General features: G+C 48.0%; 1 protein-coding gene across 1 annotated transcript in view; it reads right to left on the reverse strand.

The window, feature by feature from the left end:
* Positions 1-9,067: 9,067 nt before the first annotated feature.
* Positions 9,068-14,676, reverse strand: part of LOC132583985 (transcription factor CP2-like protein 1) — a 48,280-nt gene continuing 42,671 nt past the window's right edge. Inside the window, exons 13-15 of the mRNA XM_060255747.1 lie at positions 13,262-13,407; positions 10,530-10,581; positions 9,068-9,121 (exon numbers count right to left, since the gene is read on the reverse strand). Coding sequence (XP_060111730.1) covers positions 9,084-9,121; positions 10,530-10,581; positions 13,262-13,407 — 236 coding nt within the window. The 3' untranslated portion in view covers positions 9,068-9,083. The remainder of the gene's footprint in view (positions 9,122-10,529; positions 10,582-13,261; positions 13,408-14,676) is intronic.

The following is a 14,676-nucleotide window of genomic DNA, read 5'->3' on the forward strand; positions in this document are numbered from 1 at the left end:
GGTAGAGACACCCAATTTTCAGCATAGCATCTAGTGCCTCTCCCCAAAATACCCCCCAAGTTTCAGAAAGATTGGACCAGGGAGTCCAATTCTATGAGCCCCAAAAGAAGGTGCCCCTATCCTTCATTATTTCCTATGGAAGGAAGGAATTGAAAAGGTGTGCCATCCCTTTAAATGTGAGGGCCAGAACTCCCTTTGGAGTTCAATTATGCTTGTCACATCCTTGATCTTGGCTCCACCCCAATATCTCCTGGTTCCACCCCCAAAGTCCCCAGATATTTCTTGAATTGGACTTGGCAGCCCTAGCTACATCAGGAGTGTGTGTTGCCTGATATGCAAAGGAGCTCCTGCTACAGAAAAAGCCCTAGTGTTAACTGAAACAGGGGATTGTGGCAAGGTTGCCAGGTCTTACCTTTTGCGTGTGTGGCACAATGGCATCACCCAGAAGTGATATTATCGCACTGGGAATGTCAGGGTGGACACTCTAGCACTTTTTTGGGGGGAACTCTATGATTATCAGGTTTCCCCCCAAAAAATGCTTGATGGTTGACCTCAGCGCACTGGGCACATCGTGGCATGCTGATGCTCTCCGGGGGTAGGGCACCTATGCCAGCCAGTTTCATGGGGTGGGTTGGAAGCCCCAAAATTGGGGGAAACCCCATCCCGAGGCTGGGAACCCTAGATTGTGATTATAATCCATTTTCTCTAAAACAAGAAGCTGGGCTGCTTCAAGAGAAGTAGGGTTGCCAATCCCCAGGTGGGAGCAGGGGATCCCCTGGTTTGGAGGCTCTCCCTCCGCTTCATGGTTATCAGAAAGCAGGGGGAGGGGAGGGAAATGTCTGCTGGGAACTCTATTATTCCCTAGGGAGATTTATTCCCATAAGAAATACAGAGAATTGATCTGTGGGTATCTGGGGCTCTGGGGGACCCCTGTTTTTTGAAGTAGAGGCACCAAATTTTCTGTACAGCATCCAGTGCCTCTCCCCAAAATATCCCCCAAGTTTCAAAAAGATTGGACCAGGGGATCCAATGCTATAAGCACCCAAAAGGAACATAAGAACATAAGAGAAACCATGTTGGATCAGGCCAATGGCCCATCCAGTCCAACACTCTGTGTCACACAGTGGCCAAAATATATATATATTTCAATTTCATCGAATGCCCACGAGTTCTTGTATTGTGAGAAAGGGAGAAAAGGACTTCTTTCTCTACCTTCTCCATCCCATGCATAATCTTGTAAACCTCTATCATGTCACCCCGCAGTCGACATTTCTTCAAGCTAAAAGGCCCCAAGTGTTTCAACCTTTCTTCATAGGGAAAGTTTTCCAACCCTTTAATCATTTTAGTTGCCCTTTTCTGCACTTTTTCCAGTGCTATAATATCCTTTTTGAGATGCGGTGACCAGAATTGTACACAGTATTCCAAATGAGACCGCACCATCAGTTTATACAGGGGCATTATGGTACAGGCTGATTTGTTTTCAGTTCTCTTCCTAATAATTCCCAGCATGGCGTTGGCCTTTTTGATTGCAATCGCACACTGTCTTGACATTTTCAGTGAATTATCTACCACGACCCCAAGATCTCTCTCTTGGTCAGTCTCTGCCAGTTCACACCCCATCAACTTGTATTTGTAGCTTGGATTCTTGGCCCCAATGTGCATTACTTTGCACTTGGTCACATTGAACCTCATCTGCCACGTTGACGCCCACTCACCCAGCCTCAACAGATCCCTTTGGAGTGCCTCACAATCCTCTCTGGTTCTCACCACCCTGAACAATTTAGTGTCATCAGCAAACTTGGCCACTTCACTGCTCACTCCCAACTCCGAATCATTTATGAACAAGTTAAAGAGCATGGGACCCAGTTCTGAGCCCTGCGGCACCCCACTGCTTACCGTCCTCCACTGCGAAGACTGCCCATTTATACTCACTCTTTGCTTCCTATTAATTAGCCAGTTTTTGATCCACAAGAGGATCCTTCATTATTTCCTATGGAAGGAAGGCATTTTAAAAGTGTGCGGTCCCTTTAAATGTGATGGCCAGAACTTCCTTAGGAGTTCAATTCCGCTTGTCCCACCCTTATTCCTGGCTCCACCCCCAAAGTCCCCAGATATTTTTTGAATTGGACTTGGCAACCCTAAAGAGAAACCAGTTTTGTATATTTACGCATTCACGTATGGCTTCTTGCCAAAGTGCTCCTGGAGCCTGTTTCACACATTACACAAAACACCTGAGTTTGTTGCAGAGTAGATACCTGGCTGGTAGCTATAGCCAGTTCCCCTTCTCCGACCAATGTACCTAACTATTACCGATGTTTGCTCCACGCACACTTTATATTTTGAGTTGTACGCTTATGGTATGCGAGATAAATGATGCAGCAGCTATATAACAACTTCTACAATCCCATGTGAGTTAAAAGGCTGAAGATGTGGCCCAGACAGATCAATCTTGTGCATGCAACAGAATCGTCTTCATGGTTTCCACTGTAGGGTAGAATTGGAGACTTATCTGCTGGCTGTGGGTGTGCCATGCAGACTCAGAAATTTGGGTTGTGACCAGTGTTCCCTCTAAGCCAGTTTGGTGTAGAGGTTAAGTGCATGAACTCTTATCTGGGAGAACCGGGTTTGATTCCCCACTCCTCCACTTGCAGCTGCCGGAATGGCCTTGGGTCAGTCATAGCTCTCTTATCTGAGAGAACCAGGTTGGATTCCCCACTCCTCCACTTGCAGCTGCCGGAATGGCCTTGGGTCAGCCAGAGCTCTCTTATCTGGGAGAACCGGGTTTGATTCCCCACTCCTCCACCTGCAGCTGCTGGAATGGCCTTGGATCAGCCAGAGCTCTCTTATCTGGGAGAACCGGGTTTGATTCCGCACTCCTCCCCTTGCGGCTGCTGGAATGGCCTTGAGTCAGCTGTAGCTCTCGCAGAGGTTGTCTTTGAAAGGGCAGCTGCTGTGTGAGCCCTCTCAGCCCCACCCACCTCACAAGGGTGTCTGTTGTGGGGGGAGAAGATATAGGAGATTGTAAGCCACTGATTCAGAGAAAAGGGTGGGGTATAAATCTGCAGCCTCCTTCTTCTCCTAAGCTGAGTTAGTGTGAGCTAGCTCAGTTTTTTAGCCTATGGCTTACGCATTTTTGTCTTGGCTCACGAAAAATGGCCCCAGAGCAAACTAATTAATGCAGTAGCTCACAACTTTAAAGTCAGTCGCTCACAACTTTAATGCTAGCAGCTCACAAAGTAGAATCTCTGCTAACAGCTTAGAGGGAAGATTGGTTGCGACCCAGGTGTTTCCAGGAGATGATTGTGTTGACAGCCAACCTCTCATTCTAAGCCTAAGAATAAGCGCTTCATCTGGGTTTGCACAAATGCACGCTGTGTATCTGGCATAAAAATAGAACGCTCCTGGTTATAATTATATTTCTTCTCCCTCTACAGTGATGAACAACTTGAGGCCGTTAAAAAAAAACAAAAACCCTACCCGGCAGATGGCAGTAAGACACAGCCGTTTTTCACTCTTAACAATTTTAATACAAAAGGCTTAGACAAATACAGCAATAGCCAAATAATTTAAAAAAAAAAAGATCGCAGTTAATACTATTAGATGGGGAAATGATTTAAGGGGTAGAAGAGCTCAGGAGCAATTGGGGGGAGGTTGTTCGTGTTTGCAGGTAAAACGAAACTCAATGCCGGCTTGCTTGGAAAGTAGCCGTCCCTCAATATTAGATGGAGACTGTGGCAAAACCTGCCGTTCCCAAATCCTGCAATCCAAATGCATTCAGCAAAGCTAGGAAATGGTGGTTTTCTGAATTTACGTAATTCTTAACTGTTACCAAGAATTACAGCCTGCTTTGGAAATTACCAGAAATGCAGCACATTTGTGGTTTTAAGTAATATATTGTTGGGGGTTCTCCTCCCAGTTGCTTGACTTCTGCTCACCCCCTCATTCTTCCATACCAAGGCTTTTTTTTTGTAGCAGGAACTCCTTTGCATATTACGCTACACCCCACTGATGTAGCTAATCCTCCCAGAGCTTACAGTAGGTCCTGTACTAAGGGCTCTGTAAGCTCTTGGAGGATTGGCTACATCAGGGGCGTGTAGCCTAATTTGCAAAGGAGTTCCTGCTAGAATTCTATCTCTGGACCCTGTACTAAGAGCCCTGTAAGCTCTTGGAGGATTGGCTCCATCAGGGGTGTGTGGCCTAATATGCAAAGGAGCTTCTGCTAGAATTCTCTCTCTGGACCCTGTACTAAGAGCCCGGTAAGCTCTTGGGGGATTGGCTACATCAGGGGTGTATGGCCTAATATGCAAAGGAACCCCTGCTAGAATTCTGTCTCTGGACCCTGTACTAAGAGCCCTGTAAGCTCTTGGAGGATTGTCTACATCAGGGGTGTGTGGCCTAATATGCAAAGGAACCTCTGCTAGAATTCTATCTCTGGACCCTGTACTAAGAGCCCTGTAAACTCTTGGAGGATTGGCTACATCAGGGGCATGTAGCCTAATTTGCAAAGGAGTTCCTGCTGCACCTCCCCCCCCCCAATAAATACGCAGTGATGGATGCATCCAGGTGCGAGCGGCACCCACCAACTGCATCTTCCAGCATGAGCCCCAGACTTCCGCCTGCAACCCCCAGCTGATGGACAGGGACCCTGAGGCAGGGGGAAAGGGCTGATGGCCTGAAGCGGTGTGGTCCAGCCAGTGGGGTCACAAACCTCTGCAATTGGGTCACAGGCCAGACCTTCCTGCCCTTTCCGTTGCTTTATTTGCATCTTGCAAACTAAGCTCTGATCCTGGGAATGCAGGTTCTTCCATGTCATACAGTAGTTGGTGTGTTTTTTTTTCCTCCCTTCACTGCATATGCATGTTGATCGAGTGAAATGCGTCCTGATGGTCACCGGTGGGAAAGAGGGACTGTGGCTCAGTGGAAAAGCCTCTGATTTGCATGCGGAAGGTCCCAGGTTCAGTCCCCGGTATCTCCAGTTAAAAGATCTGGCAGGAGGTGATGGGAAAGACTCAGACCCGGGATTGTGACTGCCAGTCTAAGTAGACAAGACTGACTTCGATGGACCAAGGGCGTAGGATTGCAAGTCCAATTCTAGAAATATCTGGGGACTTTGGGGGTGGAGCCAGGAGACATTGGGGTGGAGCCAGGAGCAAGGTTGGGACAAGCAGAATTGAAGTCCAAAGAAAGTTCTGGCCATCACATTTAAATGCCTTCCCTCCATTGGAAATAATGAAGCATAGGGGTACCTTCTTTGGGGGCTCCTAGAATTGGACCCGCTGGTCCAATCTTTTTGAAACTTGGAGGGTGTTTTGGGGAGAGGCAGCGGATGCTATGCTGCAAATTTGGTGCCTCTGCCTCAAAAATAGCCCCCACCCCCAGAACCCCAGATAGCTTCAGATCAGTTATCCATTATACTCTATGGGAATCCCCTGCCCCCACCTACAGGGGATGCTGATCCAATAGCATGCGTGTTCAAAAGGATGAGAGGGAGTAACGAGGAGGAAGAGAGCGGTCAGAGGCTGCAATGTAACCTCCACACGCAGAGGCTGTGTATTTTGGAATGCCACCCGCTAGGGGTTGATAGAGGGGGCAGCTGCACCCTTTTTGTGTGATGTTTGTTGGTTGCTCAAAAACATCTGGTTGGCCGCTGTGGAAAACGGAATGCCGAACTAGGTGGGTGCCAAGATCACAGCCGGCCTGAGGCATCGAAAAATCCTTGCGTCCGCCTTGGATGAGTCAGTGTACAAAGTGGGGCGCTTTTTTTGTAGCAGGAGCTCCTTTGCATATTAGGCCACACCCCCTGATGTAGCCAATCCTCCTGGAGCTTACAGTAGGCCCTGTGAGAAGAGCCCTGTAAGGAATTTTAGCAGGACCTCCTTTGCCTATTAGGCCACACCCCCTGATGCAGCCAATCCTCTCGGAGCTTACAGCAGGCCCTGTACTAAGAGCCCTGTAAGGAATTCTAGCAGGACCTCCTTTGCCTATTAGGCCACACCCCCTGATGTAGCCAATCCTCCTGGAGCTCTCAGTAGGCCCTGTACTGAGAGCCCTGTAAGGAATTCTAGCAGGACCTCCTTTGCCTACTAGGACACACACCCTGATGTAGCCAATCCTCCTGGAGCTTACAGTAGGCCCTGTACGAAGAGCCCTGTAAGGAATTCTAGCAGGACCTCCTTTGCATATTAGGCCACACCCCCTGATGTAGCCAATCCTCCTGGAGCTTACAGCAGGCCCTGTACGAAGAGCCCTGTAAGGAATTCTAGCAGGGGCTCCTTTGCATATTAGGCCACACACCCCTGATGTAGCCAATCCTCCTGGAGCTCTCAGTAGGCCCTGTACTGAGAGCCCTGTAAGGAATTCTAGCAGGACCTCCTTTGCCTACTAGGACACACACCCTGATGTAGCCAATCCTCCTGGAGCTTACAGTAGGCCCTGTGAGAAGAGCCCTGTAAGGAATTCTAGCAGGACCTCCTTTGCATATTAGGCCACACCCCCTGATGCAGCCAATCCTCTAGGAGCTTACAGCAGGCCCTGTACGAAGAGCCCTGTAAGGAATTCTAGCAGGACCTCCTTTGCCTATTAGGCCACACACCCCTGATGAAGCCAATCCTCCTGGAGCTTACAGCAGGCCCTGTACGAAGAGCCCTGCAAGCTCCAGGAGGACTGGCTACATCATGGGTGTGTGGCCTAATATGCAAAGGAGCTCCTGCTACAGAAAAAGCCCTGGTACCAAGTAAATTTGAACTCGCTCATCATACTGGGAAAAGTTGGGGTCTTCTGGCTTAAAGGACAGTCCAGGTGTTTCAACAGAACATCAGCCTGCCCTACAGTTGGGGCGGGGGGGGGGGAGTCTGAGAACAGAAAAGGCAATCTAAGCGAGTGAACTCCTTGGCCCACTGATAGTGAGTGGCATTCAAAGACCTGCTCGGGACAGAAGCTGGTTAATTATTTCAGCAACTGCCTCTTAAAGGGCACTTCGGTGATAGACTTGAAGAAGAGAATCGGAAGAGTTAAGCTCTTCATCTTTGGATTACCTATGTAAACATAACCAAATGATGTATCCATGGGTGTCTTGAATACCGCAGAAAAAAACATTGCCCTCTCCTGTTTTGTCCAGCTGCCACAAGATCTAGCACGGGGGTGGCCAAACTGTGGCTCGAGAGGCACATGTGGCTTTTTCACACATATTGTGTGGCTCTCGAAGCCCCCACTGCCCCACCAGCTGACTTGGAGAAAGCATTTGTCTCTTTAAATCACTTTGCCAAGCCAAGCCGGCCAGCAGCTTGAAGAATGCACTTAAAGTTAAAGTCGCTTTCTTTCTGCCTCTCTCTCTCCCCATCTTCCTTCCTTCTTTCTTTCTTTCTTTCTTTCTTTCTTTCTTTCTTTCTTTCTTTCTTTCTTTCTTTCTTTCTTTCTTTCTTTCTTTCTTTCTTTCTTTCTCTCTCTTTCTCTCTTTCTTTCTCTCTCTCTCTCTCTCTTTCTCTCTCCTTCCTTCCCTTCCTTCCTTCCTTCCTTCCTTCCTTCCTTCCTTCCTTCCTTCCTTCCTTCCTTCCTTCCTGTCTTGTGGCTCTCAAACATCTGATGTTCATGTCTTGCGGCTCTCAAACGTCTGTTCATTTTATGGGCTCTTACATTAAGCAAGTTTTTAGCCACCCCTGATCTAGCGTCTTGGCTTGAGGCTTCATTCAGACGTTATGATAAACCATGACAGAGGGGTCAAACCCCAGTTAGCTGTCATGCCTAAATGTTGTTGAAGGTTTGTTGGATGGCAGTGCTGAGATCCAAGGTTAGGATTTGTAGCCAGCTTGGGCATCGCCGTTTGTATCCATTGTGGTTTGTGAGGTTGTCTGAATTCAGCGTTTTGTTGAGCAGCTGGGTTCCTTGTGGACAGCTAGCCGCAGAGACCACCATTTTGAGCAAACCACTTTTCTTGTAGGGCAGCGGAAGGAAGGCAAGGAGGGGGCAAAAGGGGAGTCCCCCATCCCAAGCTAAGATTCATAGGTTTATATATGTTATAAAAACAGCAGTTTAAACAATTGGCAGTTTATGGAGACTCCTGAATGCAGCCCAAGCCCAAGAATCTGATACTTTAAAAAAACAACAACCCAAAACTTGTGCGCCCTGACCTGGATGGCCAGGCAAGCCTGATCTCGTCAAATCTTGGAAGCTAAGCGGGGTCGTCTCTGGCAAGTACTTGGATGGGAGACCTCCTTGGAATACCAGCAGTCGGGAGGGCGGGAGCAGGCTGTATCGAGCCACTTCTCTGAATGTACCCCAGGCCCCAATAGGAGTGGCCAGAGGTCGCCATGACTTCTAGGCATAGGGGCACAAACACACACACAAATGCAACTTTTTTAAAAAAATTATGATCTTTTCAAAGAAGACGACGACGACTGCAGATTTATTACCCCGCCCTTCTCTCGGAATCAGAGACTCAGAGCGGCTCACCATCTCCTCTATCTCCTTCCCTCACAACAGACACCCTGTGAGGTGGGTGGGGCTGGAGAGGGCTCTCACAGCAGCTGCCCTTTCAAGGACAACCTCTGCCAGAGCGATGGCTGACCCAAGGCCATTCCAGAAGCTGCAAGTGGAGGAGGGGGGAATCAAACCGGTTCTCCCAGATAAGAGTCCTCACACTTAACCACTGCACCAAACTGGCTCAGAAATCTCTATGTCCTGCCCTGCACAACAGAAACCTGGATCTGTGATGATTTCTTTTTGCATAACTGCAGCAATCTGTCCCCGGACACCATTTTTGCAATAAGCTTTCGTTGCTCCCTCCCCCAGAGGTGCAGATTTCGGAGCCAAGAGGGCAAGCTAGACGGAGGGCTGCTGTTTCCCAATGTTCTTCCCTGCTAGGGGGATTGGGGCGGGGCAGAAGGAGCTTTGATTCCTCCACGTCGGCAGTCGTGTTGCTCTGAAGCAAGAGCACAAAGTAGGAGCACAATATTCCTGATGTTGAAGAGTCTCTTCCTTAGGGAAGTCTCAGGACACAGTGAGCTTGGCTTTGGGCTTGCTGCGTCTCTGCTCGGCGCTGTCATTCCTCATGCAGGTCAGCAGCAAGACTTCCAGAAGATCCCAGTCTATTTGAGAACTAAGTGGTAGCCGTCTGAATTCTGCACTGTAGTGAGACATGGGAGGAAAACCGTCACTTAGGATCCTAGAGTTGGAAGGGACCTCCAGGGCCATCGAGTCCAACCCCCTGCACAATGCAGGAAACTCACAATACCTCCCCTAAATTCACAGGATCTTCATTGCTGTCAGATGGCCACCTAGACTCTGTTTCAAAACCTCCAAGGAAGAAGAGCCACACCACCTCCTGAGGAAGCCTGTTCCACTGAGGAATCGCTCTCATGGTCAGGAAGTGCTTCCTAATGTTGAGCAGGAAGCTCTTCTGATTTAATTTCAACCCATTGGTTCTGGTCCTACCTTCTGGGGCCACAGAAAACAATTCCACACCAACCTCTAGATGACAGTTCCAGCTGGCTTGGTGTCAGGGTGTGTAGCCTAATATGCAAATGAGTTCCTGCCGGGCTCTTTCTACAAAAAAGCCCTATGCAAAACAATGGTGCCATCAAGGGGTGTGGCCTAATGTGCAAATGAGTTCCTGCTGGGCTTTTTCTATGTGAAGCAATGGTGCCATCAGGGGTGCAGCCTAATATGCAAATAAGTTCCTGCTGGGCTTTTTCTATGTGAAGCAATGGTGCCATCGGGGGTTGTGGCCTAATATGCAAATAAGTTCCTGGTGGGCTTTTTTCTACAAAAAAGCCCTGGGTAAAACAATGGTGCTATCAAGGGGTGCGGCTTAATATGCAAATGAATTCCTGCTGAGCTTTTTCTACAAAAAAAGCCCTGAGTGCAATGGTGATATCAGGGGGTGTGGCCTAATATGAAAATAAGTTCCTGCTGAGCTTTTCTACAAAAAAAAAAAAAAAAACCCTGACAAGAAATAACCCATTTGCAAGAACAGTTTGGATCTTGCTGCCCAGAGACGGACTTTAGCCCCCGCTCCAAGCATAAAGGTAAAGGTCGTCCCCTGTGCAAGCACCAGTTGTTTCCGACTCTGGGGTGACGTTGCATCATGACAATTTCACAGCAGACTTTTTTAATGGGGTGGTTTGCCATTGCCTTCCCCAGTCATCTACACTTTCCCCCCAGCAAGCTGGGGACTCATTTGACCAACCTCAGAAGGATGGAAGGCTGAGTCAACCTGGAGCTGGCTACCTGAACCCAGCTTCTGCCGGGATCAAACTCAGGATGTGAGCAGAGCTTAGGACTGCAGTTCTGCAACTTTACCACTCTGCATCACAGGGCTGTAGCTTTACCACTCTGCACCCTGAAGCATATGCCCCCTTTAATCTGTGCCTCTTCAAAGTAACAAAACAAAAGAAAGGTCCCCTGTGCAAGCACCAGTCGTTTCCGACTCTGGGGTGACGTTGCTTTCACAACGTTTTCACGGCAGACTTTTTAACGGGGTGGTTTGCCATTGCCAAGAACCCGACTTATTTTCCAGGGGAGTTTACACTTACCTTTTGTTACAGCTGCTATAAAGCACGACTCATCAGGGAGATTTCTGACCATCTGTGAAAATCAAACAAGAGAGCAAATGAAAAATTAGACAGTGAGATTTCAATGCCTGGTTAAGAGTTTGAGCTGGAATTGCTACACTTTAAAAAAAAAAATCTGAGAGACCTTGGTGGCAGATGGCAACGATAAAAGGAGTTTTAGATGGGTAATAAAACCCACTGGCGTTGTGAGTAGAACAGGTATCCCAGCCAATATAATGTGCATGTTTGTTTAAACAAACCACCTTAGATTTTGTGGACAGTAGGGTTGCCAATCCCCAGGTGGGGGCAGGGGATCCCCCGGTTTGGAGGCCCTCTCCCTGCTTCAGGGTCCTCAGAAAGCGGGGGGAGGGGAGGGGAAATGTCTGCTGGGAACTCTATTATCCCCTATGGAGATTTATTCCCATAGAAAATAATGGAGAATTGATCCATGGGTATCTGGGGCTCTGGGAAGGCTGTTTTTTGGGGTAGAGGCACCAAATTTTCCGTATAGCATCTAGCGCCTCTCCCCAAAATACTTCCCAAGTTTCAAAAAGATTGGACCAGGGGGTCCAATTCTATGAGCCTCAAAAGAAGGTGCCCCTATCCTTCCTTATTTCCTATGGAAGGAAGGAATTGAAAAGGTGTGCCGTCCCTTTCAATGTGATGGCCAGAACTCCCTTTGGAGTTCAATGATGCTTGTCACAGCCTTGATCTTGGCTCCACCCCTAATGCCTCCTGGCTCCACCCCTAATGTCTCCTGGCTCCACCCCCAAAGTCCCCAGATATTTCTTGAATTGGACTTGGCAACCCTAGTGGACAGATTCAGGTGGGCGGCTGTGTTGGTCCGCAGCAACAGAACCAAGTGTGAGTCCACGGGCACCTTTGGGACCAAAAGTGTGCAAGCACGTTCTGGGTGTAAACTTGTTCTCTGTATCAGATAGATCCAGGGGGGCAGCCGTGTTGGTCTGAAGCAGTAGAACAAAGCAAGAGCCGAGTCGCACCTTTAAGACCAACAAAGTTTTATTCAGAACATAAGCTGGAACTGCGTTCCTGCTCAAAAAAAGCCCCAACAGCCACGCACCGTATGAAGAGGGGGCATCTCGGAATCCCTAAAGAAACCATTCCCAAATGTACAGTCCCCTGACCTGGCTAGCTGGATCTCATCAGATCTCAGAAGCTAAGCGGGGTTGGACTTGGCCAGGTTTTGGATGGGAGACCACCACGAAGGAATACCAGGGCTGGGACGCAGAGGTAGGCAATGGCCAACCACCTCTGAACATCTCTTGCCTTGAAAACCCTAAGGGGGTCACCATAAGTCAGATGTCACTTTTTAAAAAAAAAATTAATTCGAAAAAAACATAAAATACAAACAATAAAACAATCAGAAAACATACAACCATACCATAAAACATAACCAAGATAACCATAATTACCAACCACCAAGCTTTCGTTGCAGGAGCCCCATGGCGCAGAGTAGTAAAGCTGCAGTATTGCAGTCTGAGCTCTCTGCTCCTGACCTGAGTTTGATCCCAGCGGAAGCTGGGTTCAGATAGCCGGCTCCAGGTTGACTCAGCCTTCCATCCTTCTGAGGTCGGTCAAATGAGTCCCCAGCTTGCTGGGGGGGGCGGAGTGGAGACGACTGGGGAAGGCAATGGCAAACCACCCCGTCAAAAGTCTGCCATAAAAACGTTGTGCTGCGACGTCACCCCAGAGTCGGAAACGACTGGTGCTTGCACAGGGGACTACCTCTACCTCTACCTTTAGCTTTAGTTGCTTCGAGGGGATTGTATCCTTACCACATAAAAAATCCAAAACTGGTTTCCATGTTCCATCATATTCTGCTAAGGGAACTACTACACGCGAGTCCCCAAAACAATGGATTATCCATAATCCTGCCCATCAAAAATTGTTCCCAGAATTTCTAATTAAAGGTCTTGTGGGGGACTCCCAATTCCTGGCAATTACCAAGCGAGCAGAAGTAATCAAGACAAAAGATTTGATGTTTTTATCACTTGCCAGATGTCACTAGACGACAGGAGAGCTGTCACTAGAGAAGGAGCAAACCACCACCAACAGGTTATAGTGACATAAAATAACTAAGAAACTCATACAAATCTAACCACACTTTTAATAACTTATTTAGAATGCACTTGCAATAATTCCATCAAAGTAAATACAAATCTCCAGGAATCTACCGGAATCTCCCTTATAATCAAAATAAGCGCAATAATTTCCACGGGAACTGGATGTCGACTTTCGTGAAACGGGAAACAAAAGTCGCCGTCCTGTTCCCGTGGAAATTGGTTGTGCTTGATTGTTTTGATTATCAGGAAGATTCCTGAATATTCCAGTAGATTCCTGGAGATTCGTATTTTCTTTGATGGAATTATTGCAAGTGCATTGTAAATAAGTTAATAAAAGTGTGGTTAGATTTGCATAAGTTCCTTAGTTATTTTATGTCACTATAACCTGTTGCTCGTGGTTTGCTCAGATATCATTTGATGGCAAAAGAAGCTAACAAAAGACCCCATCCAAGACTGGGAAGCCAGTAAATGTCTCTGTGTTTGGGGGTACCAATACCCCCCCTTTTTTTTTTACATCAGTGGGCTTGGCTGAGCAGTGAAAAGTACCTCTAAGTTTTCCTGTGGCTACAGAAACTCTGAAGGAGTCCAGGAGGAAGGAGAGTTTCTCGTCCTCCAATCAGGGTTTCTTACCTGGTCACTGATGAGGATGTGAATTCCTGCTGGTCCCTGTCTGGAAACCTGCTGGATCTGATTGGCCGGAAGGCTGAGGAGTTCGGCCAGCTTATTGGTCAGTTCCGTGGCAGTGAGTTCTTCCAAATACAACTCTTGGTAAATGGCTTTTGGGGCATGGGAAAAAGAGGGGGGGGGGGGAGCACTTTAAAAAAGGATATTGAACTTTGTGCATATTTTTAAAAGTCAAACCAAAAATCAGGGTTGCCAACTTTCAGGTGGGCCACAAAATTTAGATTTAAACACACCTGTGTAGAAAAGGCTCCATTTCTTATAATGTTTGTTGCACCTTTACTGTAGAATTACGGCCTGACGAAGGGCCGAAATGGAGATTGACCTGGGACATCCATTGCCGTGGTTATTGCTGCGTGTTTAAATCTAAATTTTGTGGTTCAACGTTGTATACGCATGTACAGCATCCTTTAAGAATAATTAATAGCAAGGCTTTTTGTAATTATGAGTGATTTTTGTGTGTGTGTGTGTGCGCATTCCATCGATACAGTGCTTTTTCAGAAGTTACATCCTATTTAACACCGTGTAGCCATTTTTTTGTTGCACAACTTCCAGGTGAAGGTTGGAGATCTCCTGGGATTACAACTCCAGGTGATAAAAGACCTGTTCACCTGGAGAAAACAGTTGCTTGGGAAGGTGAACTTTGGCATTATACCCCACTGAAGTCTCTCCCTCCTCAGGCTCCACCCCCAAAATCTACAGGTATTTTCCTACCTAGAGTTGGCAACCCCACCTAGATTAGGGTTGCCAGGTCGCAGCGGGTTCCCCCCCCCCAGTTTCCGGGGCCTCTTCCCACCACCAGCAGCTGGCCAGCAGGGGAAAGTCCACCCCCAAACTGCAACATCGCAGTGGCGCTCTGGTTTGAGGGCAAAACTCGATGGTTTGAAGCTGGCTTTACGATAGAGTTTTGCCCCAATCCAGACTGTTGCCGTGGGATGTCCCTGACATGATGGCATCACTGCCTGGATTGCGTGGGAAGGAAAGGGGGAGGAGGCAACGGTGCGGCCACTCTTTCAGCGGCTCGCTTCCTGCCACTGCCCCAGCGCTAGGGTTGCCAAGTCCAATTCAAGAAATATCTGGGGACTTTGGGGGGGGAGCCAGGAGACGTTGGGGTGGAGCCAGGAAACATTGGGGGTGGAGCCAAGATCAAGGCTGTGACAAGCATAATTGAACTCCAAAGGGAGTTCTGGCCATCACATTTAAAGGGACGGCACACCTTTTCAATGTCTTCCTTTCATAGGAAATAATGAAAGATAGGGGCACCTTCTTTTGGGGCTCCTAGAATTGGACCCCCTGGGCCAATCAACTTGGGGGATATTTTGGGGAGAGGCACTAGATGCTGTACTGAAAATTTGGTGCCCCTA

The sequence above is a fragment of the Heteronotia binoei genome, chromosome 15 (assembly GCF_032191835.1).
Source record: "Heteronotia binoei isolate CCM8104 ecotype False Entrance Well chromosome 15, APGP_CSIRO_Hbin_v1, whole genome shotgun sequence".
NCBI lineage: Eukaryota > Metazoa > Chordata > Lepidosauria > Squamata > Gekkonidae > Heteronotia > Heteronotia binoei.